The sequence below is a fragment of the Monodelphis domestica genome, chromosome 6, assembly GCF_027887165.1.
Source record: "Monodelphis domestica isolate mMonDom1 chromosome 6, mMonDom1.pri, whole genome shotgun sequence".
Lineage (NCBI taxonomy): Eukaryota > Metazoa > Chordata > Mammalia > Didelphimorphia > Didelphidae > Monodelphis > Monodelphis domestica.
The window spans coordinates 251,773,567-251,790,830 of record NC_077232.1 but is presented as its reverse complement, the minus strand read 5'-3'; the positions used below and the strand labels follow the sequence as shown (position 1 = coordinate 251,790,830).

General features: G+C 39.5%; 1 protein-coding gene across 1 annotated transcript; it reads left to right on the top strand.

Moving 5' to 3' along the window:
• Positions 1-643: 643 nt before the first annotated feature.
• Positions 644-7,772, top strand: RPL34 (ribosomal protein L34). The gene is made up of 5 exons (XM_007495819.3): positions 644-725; positions 2,521-2,594; positions 2,689-2,788; positions 4,577-4,680; positions 7,645-7,772. Exons 2-5 carry the CDS (start codon positions 2,530-2,532, stop codon positions 7,727-7,729), a joined length of 354 nt encoding a protein of 117 aa, XP_007495881.1. The 5' UTR covers positions 644-725; positions 2,521-2,529; the 3' UTR covers positions 7,730-7,772.
• The last annotated feature ends 9,492 nt before the right edge of the window (positions 7,773-17,264 follow it).

Here is a 17,264-nt window from a genome sequence, read left to right as displayed (position 1 = left end):
AACAATAGCACCTATATTCCAGGGTTATTGTATAGATATTTGTAAAACATTTATGATTATGATTATGAGAATCTAGAAATGAAAGTCCCCACTTCAATCCCCTATGTTACCCAAGGAAACACAAGGAAGCAGAAGCCCAGAGAGGTTACAAAATGTTCCTAAGGACACACAGCCAGCTAACTTCTGAGACAGAATTTGAACTCAAGTTCGTAGCACACACTCTATGACTGTGGTTAAGAGAGCATGACTGGCTGAGCTCCTGGGGAAATGCTTTTAATATTGTAGGGATCTGGGAGGCAATTCAGTGGCTAGAGAGCCAAGCCTGAAGACAAGAGATCCTGGGTTGAAAACTGGACTGGGACATTTCCTAGCTGTGTGACCTTGGACAAGTCACTTAACCCTCACTGCCAAGTCACTTTTCTGCTTTCGAACCAATACTTAGTATCGATTATGAGTCGGAAAGTAAGGGTTTAAAAAACATTCTATAGACATCGCGTAGAACCCTGGTTCGGCCTCTCTAAGTTTCAACCTTACTGACCTCTCCCGACTATAGAGCTCATCAGTAGCTGTACGGAATTCGTCAGATGCCGTACAACATGGCGGCACTCTATTAGCCACGCCTATTTCCGGTCCTGGGCCCGAACCGGAAGATCCTGTGAAGTCACTATTTGAACTCTGAACCCGGATCCGCTTTCTTTTCCCTCTTCCGGACGCTGAACTGACAGGTATGGCGGCTTCTCTGGCCTCTACCTTTCTTCCTTCTCAATCCACCGCCATCCATCTAGAGGCAGGGGCCGGGGTCGGGCGGGATAGGGTACTTTCGAGTTTCGGGACGCCGAGGAGCACGGGAAGCGGCCCAGGGCGCGGACGGCTTTCTCGTTTCGGCTTCACAGCGCTGTTGCTCCCGGCGTCTCCTGACGACCAGAGCCTCCCGCGGGAGGAGCGCCACCACAGGGACTGGACTCCCTGGCGTCCCTGGCCGTCGGAGCCCTCACGCCATTAGTTACTGAGGGCTCCGATTTGGGCCCGCCCGTGGCTGGGCTTTCCCGCATGGGGCGGGAGGGAGCGTTCATGAAGGAGGAACCCCCAAAGCTTGTTGGGCCAGGCGCGGCCTTTTTGTGCTGGCGAGAGAAGGCTACAGCCTCTGCTTGGCTTAACCCGCCTTCAGAAGCTACTGCCAAAATGCTTTCAAGGATTACGGGGCAGTTCGCTCTCTTCTCATTCAATATCTAGTCTGAGGCTCGAGCCTCTTTTAATGGTTAAATTTTTGTCTCCGGCACACCTAGTTGTGTGACCCTGGGCAAGTCACCTAACCCCCACTGCCTGGCCCTTACCGTCCTTCTTTCTGTATTGGAACCAGTTCTGAATGGTTCTGCCAAGACAGATGGCAAGGGAGGCTTTTTGTTTTTAAAGAAGCAGCTGTGAGTCTCCCTGAAAGATAGGTACGTGTGCGCGCGCGCTCATGTCTCATGTATGGACTTCTCCATATGTGTATAAAAATAAAATCCAGGGGGCAGCTAGGTGGTTCCGTGGATTGAGTGCCAGGTCTAAGGATGGAAAAAGTCCCAGGTTCAATCTAGCTTCTTGGCCCTGGGCAAGTCACTTTACTACAATTGCCTGGGCTTTACTGTTCTTGTGCCTTAAAATGCTTTACTTGGTATTAATTCCATGATGGAAGTATGAGTTTTTGACAAAAGAAAGAAAGGAAAATTGGTTTTGGCCCAGAGAAGTTAAGAAATTTACCTTAAGTCACCACTCTGGGCTTTGGGAGTTTTTTTCCTTCTGCCTTACAGGTTTAGAGTTAAACTCACCAAGGAGGGTTACAGCACATTTCCTGACACCTGATCACAATAAGGATTTGACTTCCAATGACCTTTTTCAAAGCTTTAGCGGAAAAGCACAGGTCTTTAGGCTATTTTGTGAGGGAAGGGATGTTCTCTTCCACTCCTTGGAAATCTGGTACCCAGGGAGTAAATATCACCTCTATTTCTATGAAAGGGGAAATGTCCTCTTCCTCAAATTGAGGGAAGAAATTGAAATTTGCCAAAAACGTAAAAAGAAAATACTTTTTCTTCCCTTTGATTTATCCATTGGAAACAGTGCTAGATTTAGATTTTAGGACTAGAGTTTGAAACTCAGTTCTGCCACTTTCTGTGTATGGCCTCTGGCAAATGGCTTTAATCCTTCAATTCCTAATGAGTCAAATGATGGGTAGATCTCCTAACCCAAATTCTGTGACCCTGGAAAACTTGAGGGAGTTCCTTATTGTAGTTCTTTACAGGCCTGGTACAGATTTCTTAATCTAGTAATAGTGTCAAAGTGTGGCTTATCAGTCATGAAGTTGACATTTTATTGGATAATGTAATATAGTGTAAAGTAGAGAAGATGATACTGCTTCTTTTGATGGGTGAGGAAGGGATGGAAGAACTCAAAATTTTTTAGGATGAATGTTGAAAAGTAATGTCATAATCTAAGAATTTGACTAATACGATATTAATAAGAATTTGACCTTTTATTTAGAAATTAAAAATGGTTCAGCGACTGACATATCGTCGTAGGCTGTCCTACAATACAGCTTCCAACAAAACTCGACTGTAAGTATTGTTTATAACTTTTTTTAAAAATCTGAAAGTAGTGTAACTTAAGTTTCTTGAAATTTATTTACTAATTCATTTCTCTCTGGCACAGGTCACGGACCCCAGGTAATAGAATTGTTTACCTTTATACCAAGAAAGTTGGAAAAGCACCCAAATCAGCCTGTGGTGTATGCCCAGGAAGACTTCGAGGTGTAAGTACTTACATTTAGTTATTATATCCTAGTAGAATGTGATCTCCTTGAAACTAGAGAATATTTTGTTTTCTACCTTCCTATCCCCAGTGACTGCTACATAATAGGCAGAATTAACATTGACTCTAATTTGAAAGTGAACTCAAGGTTTGCAGAGCAGCAGAAGGGAATTCTATTAAAAAGGAAGCAATGTGAGGCCAACATTTACTCAAGTAGTGGCCTTATTTTAAAAATAGAAACACCATCATTGAAAATTTTTAATTAAAAATTTTTTTGTTGTTAACAAATGTCCACATGACTTTTCTGAAGTTATGAAATCCAGATTGTCTCCTTTCCCCCTCCTGGAGCTGGCAAGCAATTCAATATGGGTTATACATATATTATCACGCAAAACATTTCCATATTATTCATTTTTGTGAACTAATACTCTTATAAAATCAAAGCCTCCCAAAATATACCCAGATAAACAGGTGGTAAATCCTGGTTTTATTTACATTTATACTCCCAACAGTTCTCTTCTGGAGGTGGAGAGCATTCTTTGTCAAAATTTCCTCAGAATTGTCTTGGATCATTGTATTGCTGTTAGCAGCAAAGTATATCACAGTTGATCATTCCACAACATTACTGTTACTGTGTACAATGTTCTCCTGGTTCTGCTTATCACTCTGCATCAGTTCATGCAGGTCTTTCCAGCTCTTTTTGAAATTGTCTTGTTCATCATTCCTTACAGCACAATAGTATTCCATCATTTGTTCATTTTTGTGCAAATAGGACCTTTCCCATTTTTTTTAATCTCTTTGAGATACAGACTTAGAAACAATATTACTGGATCAAAGAATGCATTGTTTTATAATCCACTGGGTATAATTTCAAATTGCCATCCAGAATGGTGGGGTCAGTTCATAGCTTTTCCAACAATGTATTAGTGTCCCAATTTTGCCACATTCCCTCCAACATTTTTCTTTACTGTCATACTGGCCAATGTGACAGGTGTGAGGTGGTACCTCAGAGTTGTTTTAATTTGCATTAATCAAGAGAGATTCACAACATTTTTTTTACATGATTATTGATAGCTTTGATTTCTTCATCTGAAAACTGCTTCTAACCTTTGACTATTAGCAATTGGAGCAATTGGACTCTTATAAACCTGATTATATTTGAGAATTGGGACCTTTATCAGAAAGATTTCTTATAAAATTTTCCCCCAGTTTGTTGCTTTCCTTCTAATCTTGTTGCATTCGTTTTTATTTGTACAAAATTTTTTAAATTTGATATCAGAATTATTCATTTTACATTCATAATGTTCTATTTGGTCTTAAATTCTTTCCTTATCTATAGATCTGATAGGTAAACTACTATATGTACCCCTAACTTGTAATATCACTCTTTGTGTTTAAATCATATATCCATTTTGACCAAATCTTGGCATAGGGCAATGATGGTGAACCTTTTAGAGACCGAGTGCCCAAATTGCACCCTCATGCTGCATGTGAGCCCCCCCTCCTTATCCCAGACAAGGGAGGGAAGAAGCACTCCTATTGGGCAGAATGTCGGGTGAAGTGAGAAATGTCTTCAGTAGTGTGGAGACGTGGAGAGAAGCAGTACCCACTGGTACCTGTGTCATAGCTTCACCAATATGGGTTATATGGGTTTAAGGTGTGAGATAATTGATCTAAACCTACTTTTTGCCCTATTTTCTGATTTTCCCAGTAGTTTTTGTCAAATAGTGAGTTCTTATCCCAAAAGTTGGGACATTGGAAATTAAAATCTATGCTACTTTTTATGCAGGTTCGTGCAGTGAGACCTAAAGTTCTGATGAGGCTCTCAAAGACAAAAAAGCATGTCAGCAGGGCTTATGGTGGCTCCATGTGTGCTAAATGTGTTCGTGACAGGTAAGTCAACTTTTAAAGTTGTCTTTTTAAAATGGGAGTGGGAGGGACAGCTCAGCAGATAGAGCATCAGGCCTAGAGACTAAGCCACCTACATTCAGGTCTGGCTTCAGACCCTTCCTAGCTTAACCCTAATTGCTTAGCCCTTATTGCTCTTCTTTCTGGTTTGAATCTGATACTTGGTATCCTAATAGAGAAAGTAAGGGTTTAAAAGGAAATTGAGATGGGAAGGGGGTCAACTTGGTTGTTACAGTAAATGTTAATAATGTTCGAAACTGATTTTAAATAGGAGTTCTTTATTTGTATTTGTATTGGATTTGGGGGTAAGCAGGCCAGCTTTTATAAGCCAACCTCTGTGGGTATTGAAATAGTTAATATACTACTTATAAATATTATTTGACTTAAGTGGATAAACTGTTAGGTTCCGGTATGAGATTTAGGGGCAGTACTCTGGTTTGGAGAAGGGTAGCCAACCTCAGGGCAGGCAGAGCCAGACCCTGAGCTAATAAACACAAAATATATAAACACTGATAGGTGGATTTAATAATAAAGGAAAGGTAGAAAGGGGATTTGGGGTTTTCTAATCTAATTTAATCTATATCCCACCAGATCTAATAATCCCTGCAAAGGGCCGCCTTTTTAGAAATTCCCTACTCTATTTCTCCCTAACCCAAATTTATAATCCCTAATCTTAACTAACCCTCAATTATGTATCTCCCCTCTTCCCTCTCCCTCCCTCTGATAGAATTAAGGAAAAAGGTCTGTGTAAGAATTTGCTAAGGCCAGGGAAGGTCTTAGATCCACAAGAATCCAGACTTGATCTCACAGTCTTGTAGCTGGATCAGGTTCACCAGCGATAGTCTCCATGTCAAATAGCAAAACAGGAAATCAGGAAAAGGATAGACTCCAAGAAAACTACAGCTGACACCTCCAGAGGTTTTTCCAGAGACCCCAACTGTCTTTCTCCCAACCTAAACTCCTTCCAACGTTCTAGAATCTTCCTGATGATATCATGCCACTTCCCTGCAAAGTCACTTTCCTCACAACAGTGTGGGTATTAAAGAATTTTGTCACTTATTTCAGCCTTGCTCATTAATAGCAAGGTCAATGAAAAGACTAAAGTTACATGTATTATAGAACGTTCCTTTGTTTTCAAGATGTGGGTGCTGAAGCCTAAAGAGCTAAATGTCAAATCTGCTAGCCTTTTATAAAACATCTTTCTTGATCTCTCAGCTTTTGACTCTGTTAACCTCCTTTAAATCCATGACACTTTTCTCTCATGGGTATCTGCCCTGTCTGAAAGTTTGGGCATTTTCCCAGGGCCCTTCTTTTACCTCTGTCCCTCTATCCATTCATCCATCTTTTCAGCACTGTTCCTTCATCACCAAGTGTTTCACAGTATGTAGGGTGCAAGTGGGGAGAACTAACATCTATGAGAAGAGCCTCTAAATTTTACTTTTTTTCCATCTCCAGCCCATTACACAGCCTAAAGAATAAGACTGATCCTGCTGTTCTACTCTAGAATTTTGACCCTCCTTGCAGACTAACCAGCTTGACATTTAAATCCCTTCATAGTCTGGCCTCCTTATCCAGATTTATCTCATGTTAGCCAACTTCTGTAGAAGGGCAGTGGATATTCCCAGACATAACATCTCTTCCATTTCATCTTAGTTTCTTTCAAGCCCAGGTGCCATTTCCTGATCCCTAAAGATCTCATTTTTCTTTCTCTTCAGAAAATTTAGCTATTTGTTTACATGCTTAGCATGGTGGATAGAGCCTTGAATCTGGAAAACCTGTGTAGGGGGGTGGCTAATAATACTCAGTTCCTGGCTTAAAAGACTTCTCTCCATCATTTTGCAGTTATGCCAAAATCCTATGTTCTATTCCATAAGTTCCTAGTTTTCAAGCTTAGTGGTCTGACTTCCAATCACCTTCTTTTACAGGGGTGGAAATTGAGGCCCAGTGAAGTGATTGGCTCAAGCTTTAGTGGAGAATGGAATTTAGACCTAATTCCTTTTACTTCAAAACTAGTGTTCATGGTCTGGATGGGGAATTGTGGTAAATGGCATGTTTTATTGATGGAAAGGCCCTCTCCATGCCAGGTTACCAACACAACAGCCCAGCTTTTGCTCTTCTTTCCAGAGCATAATAAAGCACATTCCAGGGGACCACAGATTCTTCACCAGCTTTATGCACATTTTGACTGTAGCCCAGGTTTCTGCAAATTTGGGGTTTTACCTCATATTACCTGTTACCCATTCCTAGCCTTAGTGATGAAGAGTTGTGGGTATTTTTAAATGTTTAAAACACAGAGTGGGCTCTTAGTGTGGTGTCACAGGTAAAGCACTGGATTTGGAATCAAACAATTGGAGTTTAAATTTTCTCTAAGCTACAGTTTTTCATCTATAAAACTGGAGAGTTGAATTAGATGATCTCATCTACCTTTATCTAATAGAATATTAGGGAGAATGTGATGTGGTCATAGGGGATCTACTGAAGAGGCATCCACATCAAATAGCTTTTTAAGAGTATGGCTTTACTTGGGATAATTACCTCACCCACCTTTAGTGACAGAAGTAACTGGTTTCCCTAGGTAAGGGGTTGTGGATTTCATTGACAATCTGATGAAGCCTAGGAACCCTCAGAAAAATAAGATTTAAAATGTATAAAATGCATTGCACAAGAAATCAGTTAACATTTAAGTTATCAAAACTTTTTTTTTAAGTTTCTTGGACCTCAGTTTAAGAACCTTTACTCTTGGAGAAAATGTCAGATCTGAGTTGAATAAATCTCTGATTTAATTCAAAAGTGTTCAAATTAATTTAGGACTTTTGTTCTGCAAATCAGTGCCTGGCAGGTACAATGGTAGGTACTTAATAAGTGTGTATTGGTTGACATAATTGCTAGGTTTATTAGGTGAGGTTTAATATTAGGAACCTTTTTTTCATGAAATGTTTTCTCATCTAGGATCAAGCGTGCTTTCCTGATTGAGGAGCAGAAAATTGTTGTGAAGGTGTTGAAGGCACAAGCACAGAGTCAAAAAAGTAAATAAAAAGGATATGATTTTTTCCAACGAATAAAGAATTTAAAACATGTTTAATTGTTCTGGCCTCTGTATCTACTCCCTTTTTATATTGGGAAGAACAAGTAACTTCTACTTAAAATTTAAAGAGATGGGTTGATGGAGTTAATGTGCACACCAGGTTGTATCTCATCTTGATCTCCATTGTGATCTGCCCTGTGCCAGGCTTGGTGCCAAGCAGTGGCATGCAAAGAAAGGCAAGTGAATTCTTAGGAAGAGGGACTCAGAACACCCTCCAGTGAAGTCCTTCCATAGGACTAACAAGCATTCCTAAGGACAAAGTGGTTTTAGCCCAAGATGTTAGCCATAGTAGGGTGGGTGCTAGCCCTGATGTCCAAGAAAGGCTTTAACAATTTAAATTATCCCCTGAATGTCCCCAGATGAATCCTAGTCCATAGTTCCCTTCCCCAGTTTGACCATCTTACCACAGGTTACCCCCCCATCTTGAATTAAGTCTGGGTCAGTGACAGTGGGAAAATTCGCCATAAATTCCTAAATAGAAGCTGGTTTTCCTGTTAATTGATCTGCCAATAAATTGAGTCCGGAGTCTTTATTTAACCTACTAGAGAATTTGCTTGACTATACACATAGATATAAGGAATTTGCTTTTCTCTTGTTTTTTAAACCCTTACCTTCATTCTTGGAGGCAATACTGTGTATTGGTTCCAAGGCAGAAGAGTGGTAAGGGGGTAAGTGGTAATGGGGGTCAAGTGACTTGCCCAGGGTCACACAGCTGGAAAGTGAGGTCATATTTGAACCCAGGACCTCACCTCTCTAGGCCTGGCTCTCAATCCACTGAGCTACTCAGCTGCCCCCTCTTTTTTTTCCAGTGGGGCAAGAGGTGAGAGGGAGAGAAAACAGAATTCTGTTAATTAAAACAATTCTCAGGGTTTAGCAGATTATCTTGCAAAAGGTAACATGTTTGACTGTCTTCTGAACTCAGGTGTGTGGTTTTGACATTTTAAGTCAATATTTCTGCTGCATGATTACTTTGGAATAAAACTAAATTAAAATGCATGTTTTCCATTGCTGAATTACTGCAGGTTTGAAGCCCCAACTATTATGTTTTGCTAATAGAAATTTTGGTGTTGGTGCAACTATTAAAGTTTACCAGTTACAAAGTGGTCAGTCTTGCTTGGATTTTTTATTTTAATCTGCTTGTTTTAGAATTGATACTAAGTATCAGTTCCAAGGCAGAAGAGCAGTAAGAATTTGGCAATTGGGGTTGCCCGAAGTCACACAGTTAGGAAGCATCCAAGGCCAGGTCTGAAACTAGGACCTCTGCACCACCTAGACGCTCCCCTCGCTTGGACTTTAAAAGACCAAACCGGCTGAAAATGTGTGGGATGTAACTGGTAATAAGTATCTCCCAAGTCAATAAAGCAAGTGTTATTTTGAGAAAATGTGAAAGACTGAAAATATTTACCATTTTCTGAAGTCCTATATGGTTTTTGCATATCTTTCCAAAATGAATCCCAGAAAAAAACTTCATTTGTAAGAGGCTTTAAACTTATTAAAAAGAATGCGTTAGAAACTAGTATTGATTATAAATTATATGTGCCTGCATAACAGCCATGTCTAAATCTCAGGATTAATTTCAAAGTACTATATTAAACCATTCTTTTTTTCCCTTATTTTTCAAAGCCATACCTTACTTTAAAAGCCTTTACTCTTCAAATCAACCTTTGTGTATTGGTTCCAAGGCAGAAGAGCAGAAAGGACTAGGTAATGGGGATTAGGTGACTTGCCCAGAGTCACATTGCCAGGAAGTGTCTGAGGCCAGATTTAAACCCCGGACTTCTTGTCTCTGGGCCTGACTCAATCCACTGAGCCACCCAGCTGCCCCTTTAAACCATTCTCAATCACCTGCTGGTAAACAGTTTCGACTAATAATTCACTACTGTCAGCTGAACCAGGAGTAGCTAAACTCTTTCAACCTTCATTTTGCTGCCTGTCTCCTCATGGACAATTCCTCACTTCCCCCTTTACTGAGTCTAAAACAGCATTTTGCCATCATCAGTCCCAACCAAGAGTAAGATTATAGAATCAGTCCCAGTTTTGATATTTTGAAAACAAATATGAAGCTTTTATTGATTCCAGTTTTGTGTGTGTGATTTAAAGTATTCTTGACAGGCTCCTAAAAGGACATGTGAAAGTGTGTAGTCAGTGGTGCCCTTTTAAAGAGTCTAATATTTCTCCTCCCCCAGAGATCTGATGTGTGTCATTCAAGAGACTTGGGAACTCTCATCCTGGAAAATTTTAAAAATCTCCAAATGTTAGGAAAAGTTTGCTCTTAGGGGGCCTCCTCACAGATCTAGATTGATAGCGAATCTCCTGACAGGGCTGGGCTCCCAGGCTCTTTAAAAATGGGGCTCCATCTGGATCCATTAGAAAGCCACACACCTTGTAAAATGAACTAACTAGAAGGGAAAAAGGCTTCCTCTTAGAATCAAGTTGTGAACGAGTCTGGGACCTATCCTGATTTTCTAAGTAAGGAGACTACTTACTGTGGGTGAAGAGGCCTATAATTCTCCAATGTTAATTGTGGGCCGGGGGCCACCCAGGTTATAGTCAATCATCACAGTTTAAGTTGTCTATTGTCAGTACTGAGAAATGAGAATTTTGTAAATGAGTATTAAGAAAATTAAGTAAATTGTTTGTACTTAAGCTCAGAAAATGAATGAGAAAGGAAGATAAAATTAAATGGAAATCTCATTTGGCCCTAAAAGAAGGGAAAATGACAGTAAGTTGTATGCCTGCAAACAATGAAAATTAAATGAAAATGGTTACCTAAATTGGACAAAAAGGACATCTAAGTATTTACAGGATACAAGATCCTCCAACAAAGTCCTTCATGAAATGCTGGTTATTCTGTTTTATCCACAAGAAAGGCTTCCAAGCCATGGATCTCAGTTTAGTCATCAGCCAAATGAGTTGGTGGGACATGACCCTTTTGATATTAGGCCCATGATCTAGGCCTGGCTCTCAATTCCCCGCCCATTGTGGCTGATGATGATGAATAAATACATTTTTATATTGGTTTTAGTGATGATCATTGAGAAAGGATTCTAATTCTGCTAGAATTCAGAGCTAGAAAGAGGATAATCAGGATAATCAAATATAATTCTCACCTTTACATGTAAGGAAACGGAAGCCCTCAAAAGATTAAGTGGTTTTTCTGAGCTCATAGAACCAAGTACAGTGAGGATTTGGATCCAGGTCTTATGAGTCCACTTGCTGAAGGGAAGTAAATTTGTAAGAAATAAAGCAGGAAACTATTTGGTTGCTACTATGGCATACCAGCATTGAGGATAAAATTAAGCATTTATAATAATATAATAAAATGAATCCATGCACCCAGATTCCAAATCAAATTCAGGAGCACCAGAAATAGATCATTTTTGACATCAGTGGAAGAAAACAAACCCTTAAGTCCATAAACAGCAGGAGGAGTCCATGGAGAGTCTCCATAAATCCTGAAACATTTGGAGAGAGGGGTTGGTTATCTTCGCTTTCTGCCTCTCTGGGATCAGTGTCAAAGGAGTCCTCCTTCCCTCAGCTTTTCAGTGTCATTTAGGGCAGAAGTGCAAAATGGTTGTCCTCCAGATCATGGACATTTGGGGCCTGCCAACTCTAGGAGTGGGCCGAATGTGCCCTCCCTAGAGTAGTACTACTAAATAAGATCTCTTCAGGAAAAAAAATGACTAATTTTTATTGAAAAAGAATTCGATGTTATTGGGTAAGAGGGCTTTAAACTTTTCTTTTAACACATAAAAATGTTTAATGTTTTTACTAATCAGGCTTTGATGAAACTCATTCCCTGCAACCTGGAAACTCCATAAAGGGCAGAGCAGCCCTACCTCCCTGGGTTTTCTAGTGGCCAGATTTCAGGGAAAAAAGTGTGCCTCGGGGATACATCTAAATTAGAGAATGTTTATTTGTTTATTACTTGTCCAGTCATTTTCAGTCAGGTCTGAGTTTTTGTTTTCTTGGCAAAGATCCTGGAATGGTTTGCCATTTCCTTTTCTGGTTCATTTTACAGATGAGGAAACTGAGGCCAACAGGGCAAAGTGACTTGCCCAGAGACACACACCTAATAAGTGCCAATGTTGATGGCCCATTTGACCTGGCACCACTTAGGGGCCCTATTACTTGTAGTGTTGCTCATGCTCCCCAAGGTGCAGCCCTGACTCTGCCAGGGCAGGCATAGCTTGGAGGCTACTTGCTCCAGTTTCCCTATTGACAAGGACCAAGAATGCATCCCTGTGTTGTCTGAGAAGCTGATGGCCTTGAAGCAGAGTCAGATGAGGCCTCTCTGGGGCATGTTGGAGACCTTGTGCGTCCCTGGGCAAATCACATTGCTCCTCAGGCCTCAGTTTCCTCATCTGTAAAATGAGCTGGAGAAGAAAATGGAAAACCACTCCAGTGTCTTTGCCAAGAAAAGAAAATGAATCATATAAACATGGAAAAATATTTTGAATAAAAAAAAATTTTTTTAATAATGAATGATATGGAAATAGGTATGTGATAACATTTGTATAATCTAGTGCAAGTGCTTATTGGCTCTTGAGAGAGGGGAGGGAAAGAAAATGAATCATGGAAATGTGGAAAAATATTTTAAATAAAAAAATTAAAAAATAATGATGTAGAAATAGGTATAAGTGATAACATTTGTATAACCCAGTGGAAGTGCTTCTTGGCTCGGGGAAGTGGGGAGGGAAGAGGGAAGGCAAAGAAAATGAATCATGGAAACATGGAAAAATATTTAAAAAGAAAACCCAAATGGGGCCACAAAGAGTCAGACACCACTGAAAACAATTAAACAACAGGCATTCTCTAAGACCAGGAAGGTGCTGACCAGCATCGTAGAGGGAGTTTCCTCTCCTGGGAGTTCTTCATACCAAAGAAATCCCAAGTCCAGTTCCTATTCCCTATACATGATTTTCTTTCTTTCAGGGGGATTCGCGTGAAGCCTGCCCATTCTGAGTACAACTTTATCTCTTGTTAAAAAGAACTTTGGAGTAGGGTAAAAGACTCTACTTTGGATAGGAGAGCTTTGCAGGCCCACACCCTGAGACAAAGAGTTTTCTGTTTATAAAAGCAGCAGAAACAAACGGTTTCTCAGAAGGGTGTGGGTTTTGGTCCCGCATCATACATAGAAATGTTAATCCTAATACACTGTTTGTAAAATGGACTCTTCCCTTCCTCCCTCCCCCTTGGAGAATCTGAGTCTTTGGTGCCCTCTAAGAAAGTTACCCCTTTGCAGTTTTCTTCCTCAAAGAAGTTCAGGGGCTTCCTGACCTATAGGAGAAGCAAAATGCATCAAGATGGTGCATCCCATGTTGAATGATTAAAGAAAAGTGATAATGCTGCAAATGGCCCCTCCGAAAAGGCAGCTGAAATTTTATCCTCCTAAATTATTCTCTACACAGTATGAGTTTTTTTCATCTCTTCAAATAAAGAGAAAAACATTTTTTTAAGTTGCCGAATGTGCCAAGCTGCATTTGATTAGTTCTGGGCAGAGGCGTGTTTGGGCATTTGAAAACCACAACTGGAGCCATCTATTCTGATGGGCTTTAATGCCCTGGGTATTTCCTTTCAACCAAACTTGGGAAAAGTACTTTGATATAATATACATATGGAAATATTTTACCACATTCTTAAAAAGTTAGATATTTTTATTCATTTTATATAAAACACACTCTTCGATGTGTGCAAATATGGATAAATCAATCCCTTAAAGGATCCATTGTCATTCTAACCCAGAGAGTCTTTTCATTTTAAAAATTAATGTTAGTTCTTATGACAGAACCATGTTGACAGCTCATGCTCTAGTATTTGGTTGAATGGCAAACATCAGTCACAATTGCATCTCCCCAAAAGGCCTTCCCTCCTAATATCTATAGAAACAAAAGAATCTTTGGATTTTCTTTTTCTTTCTTTTTTTAACTTTTTTTTAAAGTGCCCATTGGGATAAAACCTATGTTTTGCATAGGCCCCCCAATTTGCAATTTGTATCCTGGGACAAATGCCTTCAGTCTTAAAAGGTTGTCCCTGAATTCTGTTCCTGCTATTAGGAAAGACCCATCCCTTCCCCCCCACAGTTCTTAAGAGATCAGAGGATTTAGAATTAGAAAGATCAAGGGCTCCTCAGTCTAAATAGAAGGAGAAGCCTCAAGGCAATCTAGCTCAAACTCCTCATTTAACAGATGAAGAAACTGAGACCCAAGGAGCTTACCTAAAGAGTCTCTATAGGGGGCAGCTAGCCAGGCCTGGTGACAGGAGATCACAGAGGGGCTCAAATCTGGCCCCAGACGTTTCCTAGCTGTGTGACTCTTCTGCCTCGGAACCAATATTTCTTAAGCTTTTAAAAGGTAAGAGTTTTGTTTTGTTTTTTTTAAGGAAAAAAGGACTTATCGAAGATCCCTAGCTAATAAGCAGTGTAGGCAGAGGATCTAAACCCAGGTCTTTTGACTCCAGAGTCATATACCTTATATCTCAAGCAATGCCCCAAATTTCCTTTAATTTTTATTTATTTATAATTAATTAGTTTTGTTTTTAAATACTTTCCAATGGGATTTTTATTTTAATAAGTCATCTTGATTTTTAAGACGGTCACTTATAAAATCCAATCTACTTTATTTTATTCAAGTAAAATGTGGTTCCCTTAAGATGCATTGGAGTTGCTAAATGGGCTTGCATGGCCTCTGGCAGGATGTTTGGAGCTAGTTTAGGCCCTGGGCCTGGAGGTGGGGCCGCTCTGGAGGACTCTGGTCCTTTTCGAAAGCGAACTCCCGCCCCACTGTGGCCACCACGAGCAACTACATGTAGGGAGCTACCAGGAAGGTGCTTTCAGTCCTATCTTGATTCTTCTTGGGGTTTTCTTGGCTAAGATCCTAGAGGGCTTCCCCTGTTCTTTTTCCAGCTCGTTTTACAGGGGAGGAAACTGAGGCAAACAGGGTGAAATGACTTGCCCAGGGTCACCCAGGGAGTAAGTATCCAAGACCAGATTGGAACTCGGGAAGAGAAACCTTTGTGACTTCTGGCCAGACACTCTAGCCACTCTGTCACCTACCTTTTTTGCTCTTTAAAAAAAAAAGAGAGAAAAGAATTGGAATTATTTTGATGATAGTTTCAGAAATCCACAGATTCGAAATTGAGTTTATTAGTCAATCCATAAGCAATCACCACTTTTGCTTACTTTTATTGGTCTTCATGCATGTTTTTGACCCTAGTAGCATCTAAATATAGATAAAATAATATGCTCTGTTAGGTAAAATAAATGACAAAACAGATTAAAATATATATATATATATATATATATAAAAGAATATGTTTATTTTGGCACTAAACTAAATATTGCTATAATTCGATGATAGATATTAGCTAAAAATTATAAAATAGAAAAATACATAAAGTTTTTGACACTAAATAGTAGATCACATTTATGCAGCGTTTAAGTACTTGGGTGTAGACTGACTCCATCACAATAATCCTGGGAGGCAGGTAGTACAAAGAGTATTAATTTCATTTTAAAAATGGGTAGGGGGCAGCAAGGTCGCTCAGTGGATAGAAAGCTAGGTCTGGAGATGGGAGGTCCTGGGTTCAAATATGACCTTGGACACTCCCTAGTTGTGTGACCCTGGGCAAGTCACACCCCCATTGCCTAGCCCGGACCACTCTTCTGCCTTGGAACCAATACATAGTATTGATTCTAAGATGGAAGGTAAGGGTTAAAAAAAAAAGACAAACTGAGGCCCAAAGTGGTTAAGATCATTGCTTTTGCTTTGGCACCATACTTTATTTTCAGTACTCTGATACATTGGAAATACTCAGTTCATTTACTGACCTTCCATAATGGAATCATAAAATGGAAAGAAACTAAGAGAGAAGAATGAAGTCAGTAAGGTAAGCTGCCAATATATTGAAAATAAATAAATTGACAGGACCCTGTTTCTTATAGAATCCTTGAATCACAGAGTTCAGAATGCAAAGGACCTAACAGTTAACAACCAAAAGAAATAGATTGTCTCATTAGTTAGTGAGTTCCCTGTAACTGGAGGTAATCAAATAGAAATTATTTTATCACTTAGAGTAAGGAATCACATCTCTGGTAGTGTTACCTTTTATATTGTCTAAGGTCTCTTCCAGTTGGAAGAGTTGGGCTTTTCTGCATCTATTGAGATAATTATGTGATTTCTGTTGGTTTGGTTATTGATATGGTCAATTATGTGGATGGTTTTCCTAATATTAAATCATCCTTGCATTCCTGGTATAAATCCCATCTGATCATAGTGAATAATCCTCGTGATCATTTGCTGGAGTTTTTTTGCTAGTATTCTATTTAAGATTTTTTGCATCTACAATTGAATATAATGGACTTCTCTACTAGCAACAATGCAATGATCCAGACATTTCTGAGGGTCTTATGAGAAAGAACACTATCCACATCCAGAGAAAGAACTGTGGGAGTAGAAACACAGAAGAAAAACAACTGCTTGATCACATGGGTTGATGGGGATATGATTGGGGATGTAGATTCTAAACGATCATCACCCTGGTGCAAATATCAATAATATGGAAATAGGTCTTGATCAATGACACATGTAAAACCCAGTGGAATTGTGCATTGGCTATGGGAGGGGGTGGGAGGAGTGGAGGGAAAGAACATGAATCATGTAACCATGGAAAAGTTTTCTTAATCAATTAAATAAAATTTTAAAAAATATTTTTTTGCATCTATGTTCATTAAGGAGATTGATCTGTAGTTTTCTTTCTCTGTTTTTGGTCTACCTGGCTTTGGAATCAGTGCCATATTTGAATTCAGTAAAAATGAAAAAATATAAAAGGGGACAAACCAGAAGTAATACATTTCCCATGACTCTTAGTGAATACTTGATAGAAATTGGAAAGATTAATACTATGACCCTGAGAAAAACATTTCTTGAGGTCATGGCAATGAATCTTCCTTGGGGTTAGTTTGATTGTCATTTCTATTTCGAAAAACAAAACAAACAAAACTGGTTGCTAGCCTTTGGAGCCTGTCCAAAAGTGGAACAAGCTACTTCAAAAGATGACAAGTTCCACATCGCTGGCATTCTTAAAGCAGAGCCTTGAGGGCTATTTGTCAAGGATACCATAGAGGAGATGGTGTGCCTTCTGTTCAAGAATGGATTGGACCAAATAATCTCTGAGTTTCCTTCCAACTCTGAGATTATATGATGGGAAAGAAGAATCACTGTATTCTGTATGTAGGTAAAACATCCAGAGATAATAGAATTGCAAAAACCTGGGACTGTACAAGGTTATAATAGTTCCAGGCAATAAAGTAGGTTAGGAAAGACATCTTTCCCATTTCACAAAGGAGAAAGTCAGGGGCAAAAGATAGTTTGGTACATTGGAAAGAAAATCTGATTTAAGTCTGAAAATCCACATTTAAAATATGACTCATTACAGGAGTGGGGCTCTTGCCTATAAAAAATTGGGTGCTTTATCACCTCTAAGA

Bases quoted from the DNA above. Each gene is read 5' to 3' on its own strand.
- RPL34 (XM_007495819.3), top strand. From the start codon at position 2,530: ATGGTTCAGCGACTGACATATCGTCGTAGGCTGTCCTACAATACAGCT. The intron at 2,595-2,688 runs GTAAGTATTGTT...TCTCTGGCACAG, and splicing joins GCTTCCAACAAAACTCGACT to GTCACGGACCCCAGGTAATA. The intron at 2,789-4,576 runs GTAAGTACTTAC...CTTTTTATGCAG, and splicing joins GCCCAGGAAGACTTCGAGGT to GTTCGTGCAGTGAGACCTAA.